This window comes from Carex rostrata, chromosome 19 (genome assembly GCF_964058835.1).
Source record: "Carex rostrata chromosome 19, lpCarRost1.2, whole genome shotgun sequence".
Taxonomy (NCBI): domain Eukaryota; kingdom Viridiplantae; phylum Streptophyta; class Magnoliopsida; order Poales; family Cyperaceae; genus Carex; species Carex rostrata.
Window position 1 is genome coordinate 7,639,406 of NC_135936.1, and position 19,127 is coordinate 7,658,532.

Below are 19,127 nucleotides of genomic sequence, written 5' to 3' on the forward strand. Positions count from 1 at the left end.
TGGTGATAATGCTTTTATTTTGGAGTCGTTGGTGGGGAACAGAATATGATGACTATGAATATTAATAATTATGACGTCGATCAGCACTACCTGCAATTTCGCTGGAAAGACTGAAGTGAAGTCGACAAAAGTTTATTCTTTAAATTTTAATTCTGATATTTTTTAGAACCATGATAAAATTATTTAAAAAAGAAACTGAGAATACTACATAAAATTCATAATATTAATCACCAGTTCAAAATTTTGAGAGGTGATCGTTAAAATTAAATATGCGGAGAGAAAATTATACTAAAATTTTGTGAATGTCATGTCTAAATGTGTTCTCATTTATTTATTTTTTAAATTGTAACTATACTTGATTTTTTATATAGTTTAGAATAAAATGTTATAAGCAAGGGCACACCTAAATAGAATCAGAGGTAGGCATTTGCCTATCATGAGAATTGAAATTATTTTTAGATCCAGTGGTAATTTATACTTGTGCCAATCTCATAATAGAAATAATGTCTACCACCAAATTTAATTCATAGTTCAGTAGAAAAAAGTTGCACGGAAAAGAAAGAAAGGAAAAAAAAAAAGTATATGGTTCGATTCGCTACTCCACTTAAAAGAATCATTGATTCACCATAATAAAAAAAAAAAGAGGTATGCTCCTAGAGATCCAAATACGTATTGTGCGGTGACTAGTCAGGCCGTGACTTGGATCACGTGTCGTGCCGTGACCAAGTCAGATTTGTATGTGCCGTGTCGTGATAAATTTGGAAGGATAATCATCGCACGTGAATGGTCACAACAAGTTATTCACACCATGACCATACATGACCAGTCATGTTTGTCGCGTTTGGTCATGTTTAACTTTTCAAGATTTTAATTTATTCAAGATTCATCATTCGATCAAGAACTAACAGTTCTAATTACACCTGACCAAGTACTGTACTATGATCAAATCTTTTGCGTGACACGCCGTCTCGTGTCAAATTTTCGAAAGATGGTCACGTCACTTGAATTGTCACATCATGAGACACATGAGTCATAGCACGTGACCGGCACACATGCCGTGTCGTGCTGTGACATATCTAATCGTACCATGATGTTTTTAGATCTCCATCTGCTACTCCGCTTCGATTCACTAAAATATATATATATATATATATATATATATATATATATATATATATATATATAGAGAGAGAGAGAGAGAGAGAGAGAGTTAGGCTGGGGTGCTATGGATAGCATAGTGGCCTCCCGTGCTACGGCTCAATATTCAAGTTTTCAAAATCCAAACGATCGATCCGAACCGTTCATCTTATTCTCCATATTAATATCTGCTTGGAGACCAAATTTTATAATTTTCTGAATTTTTTTACTATTTTTTAAGTCACTTTGAAAATCGCTAATCCAACGGTTTTACTGTTTTGTGCAGCCACCGTTGGATCAACAATTTTGTAAAATACTTAATAAATAGTAAAAAAAATTCAGAAAATTATAAAATTTGGTCTCCAAGCAGATATTAATATGGAGAATAAGATGAACGGTTCGGATCGACCGTTTGGATTTTGAAAGCTCGAATATTGAGCCGTAGCATAGAGGCCACTATGCTATCCATAGCACCCCAGCCTAACTCATATATATATATGGGCTATGGTGCATTGCAATGCATGGAGGAGTTTGTGCATTGGACCATAAATCTAAAATTCAAAATCCAAATGACCGATCCAAACCGTTCATCTTGTTCTTCATATTAATATGTGCTTGGAGACCAAATTTTACATTTTTCTGAATTTGTTTAGTATTTATTAAGTATTTTACAAAATTGTTGATCCAACGGTGGCTTAACAAAACAGTAAAATCAGCAGCCACCGTTGGATCAACAATTTTGTAAAATACTTAATAAATAGTAAACAAATTCAGAAAAATGTAAAATTTGGTCTCCAAGCACATATTAATATGGAGAACAAGATGAACGGTTTGGATCGGCTATTTAGATTTTGAATTTTAGATTTATGATCCAATGCACAAACCCCTCCATGCATTGCAATGCACGTACCATAGCCCATCTCTCTCTCTCTCTTTATATATATATATATATATATACACACACACTTTTGTCACTATTTTGTGTCTATATCTAATTAAAATTAACATCAATATACAGTTTGAAAATTTCATAGTATTGACATTCACATTTGATAGGTGATCGTCAAAATTAAATATTCGGAGAGAGAACCGTACTAAGAATTTGAGAATGTCATATATACCGTGGTACTGGTCAAATACATAATTAGACCCTTCCTGAATACGTGGCTTTTATCTCCCGTTTCTCTTCCAAATTCAAATACATGAAAGCCCGAATTTTTTTCATTTAAGAAAATATAAATTAGAATTGATATTCTAGGAAAATGTTAAAAAAATAAAATAAAATAAAGATATAGGAAATACTATTCCGGCTCGTGTTGTATTTTTTTTTTTGTCAGAAAGGAAAATATATATTTTTTTTAAAAAGATTTGTACATGTCAGAAAACATGGAGTTCGGGTCAGAATAAAATATTTTTGGCCGTCCAATATCTCAACTTTTCCTAGACATTTTTGTAAAAATATAATTATAATTTATTCTTTTCTTACAATGTTGATATGGTATCTTGACTACTAGTCTTCAAATTTCGAACAGATTTGCACCTTTAGGGCCTGTTCCGCTGAACCTTTCCGCCTGAAAGCAAGTAGGATGGTATCTTGACTACTAGTCTTCTTTGGTTCTTTTCTAACGGACCAAGAATATAAAAAAATAAGTTTTGTGTTCATATCGCACTTTGCAGATGGTTCGAAAAAAAAAATAATAATAAAGAAAAGAAAAGAAAAAACAAGATAGAACGATGGGACCCATAACATGTTGGGTCCGGATCCTCTAAGGACGTTCTTCAGAAATCATTCGCGCAGAGGAAGGGGACAGGAGGCGAAGGAAGGAACATGAAACGCGTGTTACTTTCTCTACATTCCGAATTGGGGAGACGAAATTTAGAACTTTGTACGTTGATTTCTCTCTGGCACAGTACCATTTTTCTTCCTCTTCTATCTGATCTCCTTGTTTCTGGAGCGAGTAAACATGGTGGACAACTTTGGTTGGGTTTTGGATCGAGACCATTCGATTCGAATCTGTTGCTCGAGATTGCTTCGCAATTCGAATTCATCTCTCAGGATGTGTGCACATCACTTCGGATAGATTATCACATATTCAAATCGGACGGTCCAAATTTAAAACCAAAATATTGGGTTACTTCATTGGATCTGAACTTGAACACGTTTCATATGTTTTTAGATCAGATAAGATTATAGAATTTAATTAAATTTTTTCAGCTCCAAATAACAAAATCTGAAATGCTTGAAATGAGTACGTCCTCTCGGCTTAGATATATTGACCATCATGATTGTGTAGGGATTTCATGTATGATCCTTAGATGGGTGAATAATAAAATTTTCTTCTCTTTTAATTGTTTCAAATAGAATGTCTCTTTTACGTTAATTCTATTTAAATATTTAATTAAAAAATTTACATACAAAACTACAAACAATAATTTATATTTATACAAATACATCTAAATCAAAACTTAAGATTTAAGATTTAAATTTCATACCTCACATCAAATGTTAATTTGACAGTTAGAAAAAGTCAATTTTTTTAAAGTTTTTTGCAAACTTTCACATCGTTGCCTCTAAATGTTCACCTTGAACTAAATCAAAATTATTTCTAGATCTTGCTAGAGATTTACTAATTTATGCCTAGTGTAAAGTTAGTACCTATAGTTCCTAATGGCACTTGAGGGCGGTTAATTAGAGTTTCATAAACTTTTTAGACGTTTTTTGGTTAACCCTCTAAACTAATCAAGTCAAACAATTGTATACAGTTGAAAGTAACTCGCTAGTTCGTGAGCAAGCTCAGTTAGGCATCAATTTGTGAATTTGAATGAATTTGTGTGCATTTGCTACGGTCTAGCTCGTCCAGCTCGGTTTAGTACGATCCAAAAAGTTTGTAAAATTTATTTTCTTTTTAAAAGAAGATCCACCCAGACCCAGCTCGTTGCCACCCCTAGTCATCAATAATACAATTGAACAATCCAATAAGGGCCTAAAAAATCTGAGATAAACAAATTCATTCTTTCTCCAGATTTGAAGGACGTCATACAAGGAATGGAACAAGTGATCATCCCAGTTGTCACAGGATAATTAATTAATTATATCACACATTGTACACTCCCACACTAATTAATTCTGAACAAACCAACTTCTTATTTATTTTATTAGCAAAATTTATTGTTTAATTAATAAGTATTAACCTTCTAAAAGCTAATTATGGACGGTACACATAGTAATTAGCAGCCGACTTTCTGACAGGCGGCGGAGGAATACAGTTCACCATGTAATCCTTGTCCTTGGCCGATAGATCCGAACGGTTCTTCATGCGAACCTTCTCTATGTATTTCTTGGCCCGTGCATCGACACCTTTGCCTTTCTCAGACTCCTCCACATAGGATGTAACCTGAGGTCCTCCTGCCTCTGAGTATAACATATTTGTCGGTCCCCCAACCGAATTCAGGACCGGGCTATGAACAGGAGCTCTTCGGCTAATGCCAGAGTTGTCTTGTGGTGAGCCAAGTGCCATCTTAGCTAGCACAAAGGATGATGCTCTTATAAGATTTGCAGCTATGATGGTTGATTTTAGACATATGGATGATCTGTTTCTGCGCTTGGAGCTAGACATGTCTACTGGTGTGTTAATGAAACTTATGGAATTATGGAAAATTGTTAGAATGGTTTAGGAATTTATACTGGTAACTGGTAACGTGGCTTAATGTTGTCCATTGTTTGATATGTGCTTGTTACTCTATTAATTACTCTAGCAATGAGTAGGAGCATATTTTATTTGAGGAGCGAATTAATCTTCCTTAATATTGATGATAAATAATCGATGTTAATTTTTTTAATTTGTGTTAAAATTAATAAATATAAATTGTTATATATATACTTTTAAAATTATCTCGAATTTGTCGAATTTAATTTTTATATGCAGAGAAAGAAATTGCAATGATTGTGTATAATAAGGAATTAAAGCGTTCAAGTTACAAGAACCGACAAGATAATTAGATAAATGGATTTTGTCTCTTTTTTTTCGTCTTTTTTTTTTAATGTTTGAGATTGAACCCATAATTTTCTTTTTGCATTTGTTGCATAAAAAAACAGGCTCTTACTCTATGGTGCATCTACATCCAATACTTTTCATTGTATTTATTTATTTATTTTTAAAGAAAGATGAGGGTTATACCTCAAATTCCAATTTCATTATAAATAACACAAGTAGTGAAATGAGTTACAGGTTTATAAAGTAAGAAAAGAATATAAAGTAAATAATAGCAAATATTACAAGTAATAATACAATAAGAAAAAAAATAAATAAATAAATCTAATATATGTTGTTAACTGTCAGTGAGCAATTATCAACTTATCATGCCGCTTCTTGTTGTTGCTGTGTGCTTTCCTGTTGGAGTCGAACTAGGGTCTAATCAGGCTGTATTTATTTAATGCATGTTGTATTTATGTAGCCATGAGCGGACCCAAGTAAGATTTGAGGTAGGCAATTGTTTATTTTTGGATTTGAATATTTATTTTTGATCTAATACTAATTGTTCAGTGTGTCTACTCTGGTACGATGTAGTGCATATCCCTGATCTGAGCTAGTCTGATTCTTTCTATGCTTTGCTCGATTTTGTATATTTTGTTTTTTTTTTATGATTGTGATGTTCTATTTCGTAAATATAATGAGGGAGAAGAAGAGAATAATAAATGTCTGGCAGTGAAACCTATCATTACAAATCTAAGGAAATGGGCTGGCATAACTTTTTGAACATTTTATTATTCAATACATATATTTCGGTTAAATTTTAATCTAAATTTTAACTTCAATTTACTAATTTGCTAAGAACAGTTTCACTTTAAACTGCGCCAAATGAATTTTTAATTAGCTTAGAAAAAATATTTCAATACAGTGTTAATTGATTTCATGATTATAACATATTTTTAATAAACATAGTTATAGGGATTGAGTTGCAATTGTGTACCCGATAAGTTAATGGGTTTGACACAATTAGCTATTTAAATCCGATTAGTGTCCCACCTTGACAGAAATTCTGGATCCGCCCCTATATGTAGCTTATTTTGTTTGCGTTGTTAGAATTCAGTTTGTTTTTTTAAGAATTTATCCAAACTAATTCTTCCAAAAAATTTAAATATACCATTTAAAAAAGAAAAAGATAAACTAATAAACCACGAATTCTACATAATTTTAAATTCACCACGGACACAACTTCAAGTTGTGTTCAAATATTGGTGGACGCAACCTAACTTGAAGTTGCATCCATAAATATATGGAATTCGGTTCACGGCAGCATTTTAATGGATTTTTTTATTAATTTTTAAAAATAAAATGAGCAACTTATAATTTGATTATATTATAATGAACATCAAACAAAATAGATAAAATATATAAAGTATCTTTAATTTAGATATAATAAAAGTACTACGAAACATTTTTTAGGCAGGATTTTTTACAGATTTAAAAAAAAAACTATTTCTTAATATGTTACTGGAAAAAAATAAAAAATGTTTTGGATCTCAATTATTCATTCCGGTTAAAAAACAACTTATGAGTATTATAAAAATTACCGTGGTCCTTCTAGTGCATTCAAATTCTAAGTTGCTCATGCTATTTTCAAACTTTTTTTATATTTGACATCAATCGAAATTTAGATTCTTTTATTAATTTTCAAAAATAAAATGAGCAACTTAGAATTTGAATGTACTAGAAGGACCACGGTAATTTTTATAATACTCATAAGTTGTTTTTTAACCGGAATGAATAATTGAGGTCCAAAATATTTTTTATTTTTTTTCCAATAACATATCAAGAAATAGTTTAATATTTTTTACAACCATAGAAAACCTTGTCCGAAAAATATTTCATAGTACTTCTAGTACATATAAATTATAATATATTTTACCTATTTTATCTATTTTGTTTGATATTTCTTTTAATATATTCAAATTATAAGTTTCTCTTTCTATTTTTAAAAATTAATAAAAAAAATCCATTAAAACCCGTGAATTTTGTTGGTTTAATTAATGGATGCAACTTGAAGAACGTTGCGTCCACCAATATTTGGACGCTATTTTTAGTTGTGTCTACATTTTTAGTGTCGGGGTCTTTAATATTAGTGCGAATTTGATTCGTAAGAATTTTAAAGCTGATTGGACGGTCCGGATACATTAACTCAAAAGATTCTTTTTTGAGTTAATGCAGAGGATACGAATTCCTTACAACAATAATAATTATGTAAATGTCTTGGCTTTATTCAGTTGGGAGCAACCATCAGTTTATTTTGCTCCTTAATTACGAGCTAGTCCCTATATTTTTTTTGCCTGATTCCATGTATACTTAATTAATTAGCATGTCTTTTCCTTGTGCACATTTTGAGAAAGTAATAAGCTCGCGATGTTAAAAAGGTGCACTTGCATTCTCCTTTGACGGAGTAAACATATATAAACAAAATTTACATCACTTCTAACAGCAATTGTCTTTCAAAAAGCAATAGATGCATTCTAAAGTAATATCTGATAAGATCTACATTAATTTACAACAATGTAGACAACAATATATTAATTAAAATACTTGATATATGATCTACAATAATCTACGACAATGTAGACAACAATATATTGGAAAGCTTGCTTAGACTTCATAAATTAGAAAAACCCTCATATTGCTTTCTTAGTCCACTTGTCACCAAAGGTCTATTTTTTTTTTAAAAATTATGCTTCGCTTATTATATTTAAAAAAGGAAAATGTTAATATACTACGCGTAACATAGAGGGCCTCCGTGCAATGACTCAATATTTGAGTTTTAAAATCCTAATTGTCGATCTGAACCGTTAAACATGATCTCCATATGAATATGTACTTGCAAACCGTTAAACTTCATTAGACAGAATCACCTTTTGGTAAATTAAGTTCTAAGCAAACATAACTAATATATCCCCTTGATTTACTTTGTTAATTAAATATGTTCATGCCGTATCACCAGAAGCACCAAAGTACCAAACACTATCCCAGCAGGAGCTCTAGATCCTCTGCAACTTGACAACTTTTTGTAGCACCTAACCATAGTCACAAAATTAACGAATTAAATCCAAATAATTTGTTTTTTTTAGTGATGTCAAACCGAACACTGAATTATTCGGTTGACCGAACTTTGACTGAATTAAATCCGAATAATTCACAAATTTTACAATTTTTTCATAAATTTTACGAATTATTCGTGAATTTTTCCCATAACATTTTTTTTGCTCTCTTGCAAGACTAAGATCTTTGATCCGAATAATTCCGAATCATTATTGAATTATACTCGAATTATTCCTAAATTACGAATTTTTGACCTCGCCGAACTGAACCCAAATAATTCATTTGTCACTGCGCGCCTAACCCAAGAATTTTTAAGTTTATGTCGCGATCGAGGAAGTTAAAATAAATTATGTTGTTGTAATCTTTCGAACTTTGCGGGATGATCACAAGAAAAATTTAATGACAATCTACAAAATATATATATAGGATTTGGCTAATATGCTATGGGTTGCATAGAGGCCTCCCGTGCTACGGCTCAATATTTGAGTTTTCAAAAATCCTAACGGTCGATCCGAACCGTTCGTCTTGTTCTTCATATTAATATGTGCTTGGAGACCAAATTTTACATTTTTTGGAAATTTTTTACTATATTTTTAGATTTATTGAATATCGCTGTTTTTTATGGTCCAGATTTGTCTGAAAAACAACAATTTTCAATAAATCTAAAAAAATAGTAAAAAAATTCCAAAAAATGTAAAATTTGGTCTCCAAACACATATTAATATGGATAACAAGATGAACGGTTCGGATCGACCGTTAGGATTTTGAAAACTCGAATATTGAGCCGTAGCACGGGAGGCCTCTATGCAACCCATAGCACCGTAGCCAAGTCCTATATATATATATATATATATATATAGAGAGAGAGAGAGAGAGAGAGAGAGAGATGGGCTATGGTACATTGCAATGCATAGGCATTTCTGTGCATTGCACCATAAATCACCGATTCAAAGTCCAAATGACCGATCAAAACCGTTCATCTTGTTCTCCATATTAATATGTGCTTGGAGACCAAATTTTACATTTTTTGGAATTTTTTTACTATTTATTAAGCCACTTTGAAAATCACTGATCCAACGGTAACAGTAAAATCAGAAGGCACCATTGGATCAGCGATTTTCAAAGTGGCTTAATAAATAGTAAAAAATTCCAAAAAATGTAAAATTTGGTCTCCAAGCACATATTAATATGGAGAACAAGATGAACGGTTTGGATCGGTCATTTGGACTAATTCGGTGATTTATAGTCCAATGCACAAAAATACCTATGCATTGCAATGCACCATAGCCCATCTCTCTCTCTCTCTCTCTCTCTCTATATATATATATATATATATATAGAGTTAGGCTGGGGTGCTATGGATAGCATAGTGGCCTCTATGCTACGGCTCAATATTCGAGTTTTCAAAATCCAAACGGTCGATCCGAACCGTTCATCTTATTCTCCATATTAATATCTGCTTGGAGACCAAATTTTATAATTTTCTGAATTTTTTTACTATTTATTAAAGCACTTTGAAAATCGCTAATCCAACGGTTTTACTGTTTTGTGCAGCCACCGTTGGATCAACAATTTTGTAAAATACTTAATAAATAGTAAAAAAATTCAGAAAAATGTAAAATTTGGTCTCCAAGCAGATATTAATATGGAGAATAAGATGAACGGTTCGGATCGACCTTTTGGATTTTGAAAACTCGAATATTGAGCCGTAGCATAGAGGCCACTATGCTATCCATAGCACCCCAGCCTAACTCTATATATATATATATATATATATATTGTAATACATAGGTGCATTGCAATGCATAGGCACCATTGTGCATTGGACCATAAATCACCGATTCAAAGTCCAAATGACCGATCCAAATCGTTCATCTTGTTCTCCATATTAATATGTGCTTGGAGACCAAATTTTGCATTTTTTGAAATTTTTTTACTATTTATTAAGCCACTTTGAAAATCGCTGATCCGGTGATCCAAATTTTCAGATTTTCAATAAATCTAAAAAAATAGTAAACAAATTCCAAAAAATGTAAAATTTGGTCTCCAAGCACATATTAATATGGAGAACAAGATGAATGGCTTGGATCGGTCATTTGGACTTTGAATCGGTGATTTATGGTCCAATGCACAAGGGTGCCTATGCATTGCAATGCACCATATCTCATCTCTCTCTCTCTCTCTCTATATATATATATATATATATATCTCTATATATATATATATATATATATATATAGAGAGAGAGAGAGAGAGAGATGGGCTACGGTGAGTTGCGAAGTAAAACGTGTTTCTACTTCACGCCGTATTTTTATTTTGAAATTCCAAACGACCGATTTGAACCGTTAGATGTTTAATCCATATTGAAATGTGCTTGGAGACCAAATTTTATATTTTTTGGAATTTTTTTACTATTTATTAAGCATTTTTGAAAATTGTTGTTTTGCTGTGAACAGTAAAAAACAGTAAAATTTTCTGGACCATCAGATCATCGACTTTCAAAATTGCTTAATAAATAGTAAAAAAATTCCAAAAAATGTAAAATTTGGTCTCCAAGCACATTTCAATATGGAGAACAAGATGAATGATTCGAATCGACGTTTTGAACTTTACAATCGCAAAATATGAGCGTGAAGTAAAATAGTCGCTTTACTTCGCAACTCACCGTAGCCCATCTCTCTGTGTATATATATATATATATATATATATATATATATATATATATAGGCTGTGGCTAATTTGCTGCCGGCAGCATTTCTGCCGGCGGTGCTGCCACTGTTTTTTCTATTTTTTGATGTTCAAAAGACAAATCTAAACCGTTAGATGTTTAATCTATATTATAATCTACTTGGAGACCAAATTTTACATTTTTTGAAATTTTTTTACTATATATTAAGCTGGTTTGAAAACCGCTGATTTCAATGCTGCAGAAATTTACTGAAATCAGCGGTTTTCAAACCAGCTTAATATATAGTAAAAAAATTCCAAAAAATGTAAAATTTTGTCTCCAAGTAGATTATAATATAGATTAAACATCTAACGGTTTGGATTTGTTGTTTGGACATCACACGGCTAAATATAGCCCCGGCAGCACCTCTGCTGAAATGCTGCCAGCAGCAATTTAGACAGACCCTATATATATATATATATATCCTCCTTATTAAGGAACTTAATGTCTAGATCCTGCAAGGGTCCTGATTTACTGTTTTTTTTTCGGAATGATGCTCAGCCGTTGAATTTCCATATCGCATATAGATGAATTTTCCAAATTATGAGCTTCAACACTTAAGTATGCACTGGTCGCGCCGCGTATGATCCCAGTGCCCGTAGACCGCGCGCCGCACCCGTCGAACGCGCCTCTGAACCACGCACCGCACCTGCAAACCGAGCTTGTGCACCGCGCACCCTTTTTCTTTTTTTTCTGCTGAAGGCAGGATTCGAACCCAGTTGGGTTCTGTTGGTGCCAAAATTCTTACCACTACACTAGAGTTCACATGTGTTATCTTGTAGATAAATATCGTATTTAACTATTTTTCACTACAAATTTGATTTAAATTATCTCTCCTCCTTATTAAGGAGCTTAATGATTTCTACTACATTATTTGCTCCTGTTGCTGTGCACGGACACGATTACTAGTATATATATATATATATATATATGAGGAGGGTTCAAATGTCTCCATGTTTTTGTGCCTCCATCATGCCTCCATCTCTCTCCATCATTTTCAAAGTTCAAACAGTCGATCCGAACCGCTCAACCTAACCTCCATACTAAAACATGTTTGGAGACCAAATTTTATATTTTTAGGAATTTTTTTACTATTTTTTTAGATAGATACAAAATCAGTAAATCTGAACCATATAAAAACAGTATTTTTGTACCTATCTAAAAAAATAGTAAAAAAAATTCTAAAAATATAAAATTTGGTCTTCAAACATATTTTAGTATGGATGTTAGGTTGAGCGATTCAGATCGACTGTTTGAACTTTGAAAATAATGGAGAGAGGTGGAGGCATGATGGAGGCACAAAAACATGGAGGCATTTGAACCCTCCTATATATATATATATAGAGTCTGTCTAAATTGCTGCTGGCAGCATTTCAGCAGAGGTACTGCCGGGGCTATATTTAGCCGTGTGATGTCCAAACAACAAATCCAAACCGCTAAATGTTTAATCTATATTATAATCTACTTGGAGACCAAATTTTTACATTTTTTGGAATTTTTTTACTATATATTAAGCTGGTTTGAAAACTGCTGATTTCAGTAAATTTCTGCAGCATTGAAATCAGCGGTTTTCAAACCAGCTTAATATATAGTAAAAAAAATTTCAAAAAATGTAAAATTTGGTCTCCAAGTAGATTATAATATAGATTAAACATCTAACGGTTTGGATTTATTGTTTGGACATCACAAAATAAAAAAAACAGCGGCAGCAAATTAGCCACAGCATATATATATATATATATATATATATATATATATATAGAGTAAGGCTTGGGTGCTATGGATAGCATAGAGGGCTACGGTGCTACGGCTCAATATTCGAGTTTTTTAAATTCTAACAGTCGATCCAAACCGTTCATCTTGTTCTCCATATTAATATGTGTTCGGAGACCAAATTTTACATTTTTTTGAAAAATTTTTACTATTTTTTTAAATAGGTAGAAAATCAAATATCTCAATGGTGCAGAATTTTTTAGATCCAGTGATTTTTTACCTATATAAAAAAATAGTAAAAAAATTTCAAAAAATATAAAATTTGGTCTCCAAACACATATTAATATGGAGAACAAGATGAACGATTTGGATCGACCGTTAGGATTTTGAAAACTCGAATATTGAGCCGTAGCACCGTAGCCCTCTATGCTATCCATAGCACCCAAGCCTTACTCTATATATATATATATATATATATAGATGGGCTATGGTGCATTGCAATGCATGGAGGGGTTTGTGCATTGGACTATAAATCTAAAATTCAAAATCCAAATGACCGATTCAAACCGTTCATCTTGTTCTCCATATTAATATGTGCTTGGAGACCAAATTTTACATTTTTCTAAATTTGTTTATTATTTATTAAGTATTTTACAAAATTGTTGATCCAACGGTGGCTGCTGATTTTACTGTTTTGTTAAGCCACCGTTGGATCAACAATTTTGTAAAATACTTAATAAATAATAAACAAATTTAGAAAAATGTAAAATTTGGTCTCCAAGCACATATTAATATGGAGAACAAGATGAACGGTTTGAATCGGTCATTTGGATTTTGAATTTTAGATTTATGGTCCAATGCACAAACCCCTCCATGCATTGCAATGCACCATAGCCCATCTCTCTCTCTCTATATATATATATAGAGAGAGAGAGTGTGTGTGACTAATGTGCATTCGAATGTATATGAACCGAAATACATACGGTCCAAATTTGACTTTTCAAAATCCAAACGGTAAATCCAAACCGTTCATCTTGTTCTCCATATTAATATGTCCTTGGAGACTAAATTTTACATTTTTCTGAATTTTTTACTATTTATTAAGTATTTTACAAAATTATTGATCTAACGGTGACTGCTGATTTTACTGTATTGGATCAACAATTTTGTAGAATACTTAATAAATAGTAAAAAAATTCAGAAAAATATAAAATTTGATCTCCAAGCACATATTAAGAATAACATAAACCTGTTATTTCAATCCCAACTATTCAAACTTTTTCATATGTAAATCTCAACAAAGTTTTCATTCACAAATTTCAACAATGATCAACAGATGGGATCAGAATAACAGTTTCTGATGCCATAAATTTTTTTTTTTAATGCTACAGGAAAAACGAAGTCGGAACACACATAACATGTTTTTCTTCGTCTCACACGCACCCCCCCAAACCAAACAAATGTTCAAATACTTTCAACAATGCAGATTTGAAGCATCAAATCTGAACTAACGAAAACATTTGATCAGTTGAGATGAAGAAAACCGGGTTCATGTTTTTTCTAGAAGAAGAACAGCAGATTCAGGTCCTTGAGATTCACTCTAAGACCCAAGACAACAAAAAATTCATCTCAACACAGGTGCACAGATCTTGATGCAAAGCTCGCTGTCCGGTCTACACTGAAAATTTGCCAAGCAGTAGATATTTGGATACCCAGTGTCAGCGGAATCAAAAAGTTACCATACCAAGCCTCAAATGCTTCGCATTTTAGGCTAGAAGTTGACACTCCATTTATGCTTCCATGAAGGAATTCAGGGAGAGAAGTAAAGAAAAGAACTTGACAATTTTAACTCTTATGACAGCAGATTACCAATTAGCAAAACATGCCATTCCACATAATATTCCTTGGCCAAAACAAACAATTATCACAAAAGGCTCAAGAGATGCATATAAAGCCCCTGTTGATCTCGATTCTATTATCCGAAAAATAAAAATTAAATCTCAATTTAACTTAAACAGGCATATCCAGCATAAAACCTCTCTCTCTACCACTGAGCATAAACCTAACTATAAATATGCACAACAACAGCCAGACTATTCATTCAATTCACCAGCTTGCTCTTTTAGCTCAACCCCCTCCTAAGAACCCAACAGCTTCTTCATCCCTGCCCTCTGCTCAGTTGTCAGTCGGGAGGGGAACTTTATATTAAACTTAATTCTCAAGTTACCTTTTCTGGAAGGCTCCTTTGGTATTGGCATTCCCTCTTTAGGAACTACCTCCTCATAACCTGGATGAATTATAGAGTTGAGAGGAATGGAGAGATGTCGGCCATCTAGTGTGGTCACCTGCACATTGTAGCCAGTCAGGGCCTCGGCCAGAGAGATCTTCTGTGTCATGATGAGGTCGTTGCCTTCGCGCGTGAAGACCTCATGCGGCTTCTCGTCAACAATGAACACGATATCAGCGGCAATGACACCTGGAGCCTCGTTGCCTTTCTCAGGAAAGGTTATTTTGGTGCCCTTTTTCCAACCCGGCTTTATATTAATTGTGAGGATCTCCTCCACTGACGCCGTTCTCCTGGTAAAGATCGGAAGTCAAGACAGAAATACAGGAAAAAGAAAAAACTAAATCTATAGGGTACAAGTGGAAGGAATTTTAGTTCTGAAGCATTAATAATGAGTTTATGATGGCATAAAGAGAACGAAAAATTAGTTGTTCTTCAGAATACCCAATAATGGTAATAAATAACAATAGTTTAATGGGGGCATAACTTAAGTTGCTAAATTACTACAATGCATCCCCGGAACACAGTGTCCAGTATTTAAAAATCATGCCCCCACAATGAATTTAACCACGCCTCATATGCTTGTCAACTCATGATCCACTCAAAATTAGGGTGACAAGCTTTTCCGATCTATTCCAACTATCAAATTTATGAAAATTGCATTTAAAATAACATAAACTTTGATTACTTTTCCAATAAGAAGTATTGGTTTACTTGCTACCCTGCAAACAAACCACAAATGTAGAATGTAGCAGGCACACCTTGCATAACAAACAATAAACTGAGGGGTTGAGTATAGATCAAGGTCTGACCCAACCTGGCTATAATTCACACTTAATAATAATTTTCAGTTTAACAAGATGTTAACCACCACAATCGGCCATTATTAACCAAAAAGATTTTAAAAAGAAAATCTAAGCATGCAACCCAGACCAATCAATTTCACCCATTTTGGTATCCTGAGCAAGTCAAAGACCAACTCCAACCATAGCTGCTAGTGCGTGTCAATTTTTCTGGACCTGCACCTAGCATGTATAACTCTGAATAAATGGAATCTAGTCGAAGGTACCACCCCAAACCCATTCACGGCCCTCTAGAAACACCCTAAAACAAAATAAAATATAATAAAAAGGGAAATAACAGACTCAACACCTAAAATTTCTAGAAACAAATAGCCCAAATTAATAGGCGCTTTCTATATTTATATATTATACAAACCCAATCTTCAGTATCAGACAATGCACAACATGTTAATTCTTTAATGCCCATGCATAAAGTACAGTCGTAATTATGACGACACTTCTTGTACTTGACCAAAACATGCATGATCGTATTAAAGCAAGCATGCAAGGTGACGACAGTTTATAATGAGAAATACGGTCACCAAGTATCCAAGTTTCCAACAGCCAATACATGAAAGTGCTTCCCGCTTGGGAAACACCCAGCTATTTTTGACATATTGTAAACCTTGACCCCTTACCACTAAAACCATACATATTTTCATTCAGTAATCCAAAATTGGAAATTTTAAGAGAGAAATTCAAATCAAAGAAATTTCTGAATTAGAAAAATCGCACTCAAAGCCTGCGATCCAGAAGAGAACTAGGTCCGCAGACTTTGTTTGCGAACATCTAAAATCCTCTTTCCTATGATTCCTTTGTTAAGAGAGAAATTTTTTTTTTTTTTTGAAGAGGGAAAAGTTTAACATGCACTGGCTGCAAAATGATAGAATAAATTAGACAAAAGATTAAAACAAAGCATTGGGAGCAAATATGAGTGGGAAAAAACAACCAAGGAATCGATACTGAAAGGAAAAAAGCACAAAATTATAATGTTTCAAATTTTACTGCAAGAACCATATACATAAAGTATAACATCATACAATTTGAGATTGAATAACCAATAATACTCACGTCACATTCAACTCAACAAGCGCATGCAGGAGTTTGCACAGGCACTTTTAGTTTCCAAATTATCCACTTCTCAATTTTCTAACTCTTGTCATCTGAAATTTTAATAGAAACTTAGACACAAATACTGTCAACCTAGCCCTTTTGTGGATCGCAGACTCTGTTTGCGGGATTCCCATTTTTGAATTATTTTTTATTTCAAATCACCATCTCCTAAATTTTGTACATTGATTTATTAAATAAACAAAGTATCAAAATCAGCAACAGCAACAGTACAAAGAAAATGATTTTAATTAACAGTATTGTCAACACCGGCATATAGGTTCAGTGGTTAACATCAAATATTGTGTCATACATGGTACATTCTAATTGAAAATTCAATGCTGTTTATATCTATAAATTATTTAAATTAAGGAAAGAATGACATTGTCTATGCAATGAACTGATCAAAATATTGCCATGTGCCAAAGATGTTTTTCTTACCCATTCGAATCCAGTATCTCCCTTGAGATCTTCATCTTCTTAGTGGCTCCTTTATAAAGGTCTTCTAAGCTGCATAGCAGCCTGTTCTCAATTGGGGCTTCCTTCTGGGGACGCGGAGGATTAGCTGATGCTTCACCACCAGTGTAAGAGGGTTGACTAAACATCTCATTAGGAAACATCCCGAATCGGGGTCCTCCACCCTGTCCCCCACCCATTCCCATGCCAAACGGGCTCGAAAAACCAAAGAATTCAGCGAATATGTCGTCAGCACTTCTAGGGTTAAACCGGAATGAGCCAGGTCCATCCCCATTGAAGAATGGGTGCCCACCAGCAGACCCTGACGGACCTGCCGGGCTGGGAGGCGGTACTCCCTTGAGCCCATCCTCACCATATTGGTCATAAACTGCACGCTTCTGCGGATCACTTAAAACCTACAATAATAAATTTTGCATAGTTTGAGATAAATCTAAATTATTTATTTTTCTTGAGTAGATTAGTGATTTGTATTAAACAAAAGCATTAAGAATCATTTGTATTGGCAGAAGCAGTAGAATTCAGGTTCTCCATTCTATTACAAATCCAAGACGGCATTATGCTATTGCATCTATTACAAAATCAAAATTAGCAACAGAAGAAGAGCAAGGAATCACCACCGCTAATCAAGCACCGATCCAGAATAGCTGTGCATGTCCATCTCATCAAACGAATAACGAGGTAGCTGAAAAAACTTGGAAATTCTATAAAAAAAAAAAAATAAATAAAAAATAAATAAAAAACAACGACATACATCGTAGGCCTCAGCGATCTGCTTGAACTTAGCCTCGGCCTCCTTCTTGTTGGAGGGGTTCTTATCGGGATGCCACTTCATGGCTAGCTTGCGATAGGCCTTTTTGAGGTCGTCATCAGATGCGCTCCGGTCGACCTGCAGCACCTTGTAGTAATCCACCCCCATCTCCTTCCTCGGCTGCTTCTGCGGCTCGGGGCGCCCGCCTGTCGCGCGCTTGCGCTTTCGCTCGCCTTCTCTAATCTTGGCGGTGGCGTTGGGGACCTGCTCGTAACTTTTGTTAGCGTACGAGACGAGGGGCCTTTCTTTCTGGAGCGATCGGTCGGGTTGGAGCTCTGATTGGTGGGGTGCTGTGTTGTCAGGAAGGATAGCCAAATAAAAGAGAGAGAGAGAAGAGTAAAGCTATTTCAAAAGAACAGGAGCGAATCCAACGGTGGTGATTCAAGCTACAGAAGCTTCTCGAACCAGGTGCCGTAAGGGAGTTAGGATAGGGCTATTCATTTTATTTTTATTTTTCTACTCATTTATGGGGAAATTAATTATTACTGTTACTACTGCTGCGTGGCATTTCGTGTCTTCTTCCTTTTCTTTTTCTTTTCTTTTTTTGGCACAAGCATATCTCTTTAAAATATTATAACGTTGACAAGGCTCAACATGTGTTTAATTTTAAATTTCTTATAAAAATACACGAGAATCACCGATGCAACACTCGAATCTTTTTATATTTTATTTAACGTGGAAAATGTCTTCCCTCGATTTAAAAACACGAAAATATATTTGAGGAATTTGCAGTGAAGCCACGGTAATATAATATGCAACATATGTAGCGGTTGGTACTATAGATATCTCCATATTTAAAATCTAAATAAGAACCACTCAAATTAAAAAAAAAAAACTATTTTTGAATTTTTTTTTTTTTTTTGGTTACTATCTTTGGATAAGTAGGAAATTATTGATTTAAGAGTAGAACTAAGGCGTTCAAGTTTAAAATCTGTCAAAT

At 33.6% G+C, this 19,127-nt stretch overlaps 1 protein-coding gene across 1 annotated transcript; it reads right to left on the minus strand.

Moving 5' to 3' along the window:
- Window positions 1-14,531: 14,531 nt before the first annotated feature.
- Window positions 14,532-18,497, minus strand: LOC144571471 (uncharacterized). Its single transcript, XM_078320761.1, has 3 exons — window positions 18,131-18,497; window positions 17,344-17,774; window positions 14,532-15,243 (listed from the first exon to the last, which is right to left on the minus strand). Exons 1-3 carry the CDS (start codon window positions 18,293-18,295, stop codon window positions 14,805-14,807), a joined length of 1,035 nt encoding a protein of 344 aa, XP_078176887.1. The 5' UTR covers window positions 18,296-18,497; the 3' UTR covers window positions 14,532-14,804.
- Between the last annotated feature and the right edge of the window lie 630 nt (window positions 18,498-19,127).

What these genes read in the sequence shown, in the direction of transcription:
- LOC144571471 (XM_078320761.1), bottom strand. Translation starts at nt 18,295, where the DNA reads ATGGGGGTGGATTACTACAAGGTGCTGCAGGTCGACCGGAGCGCATCT. An exon ending in AGATCGCTGAGGCCTACGAT is followed by an intron (nt 17,775 to 18,130) that starts GTATGTCGTTGT and finishes TTATTATTGTAG; the next exon opens with GTTTTAAGTGATCCGCAGAA. An exon ending in GAGATACTGGATTCGAATGG is followed by an intron (nt 15,244 to 17,343) that starts GTAAGAAAAACA and finishes GATCTTTACCAG; the next exon opens with GAGAACGGCGTCAGTGGAGG.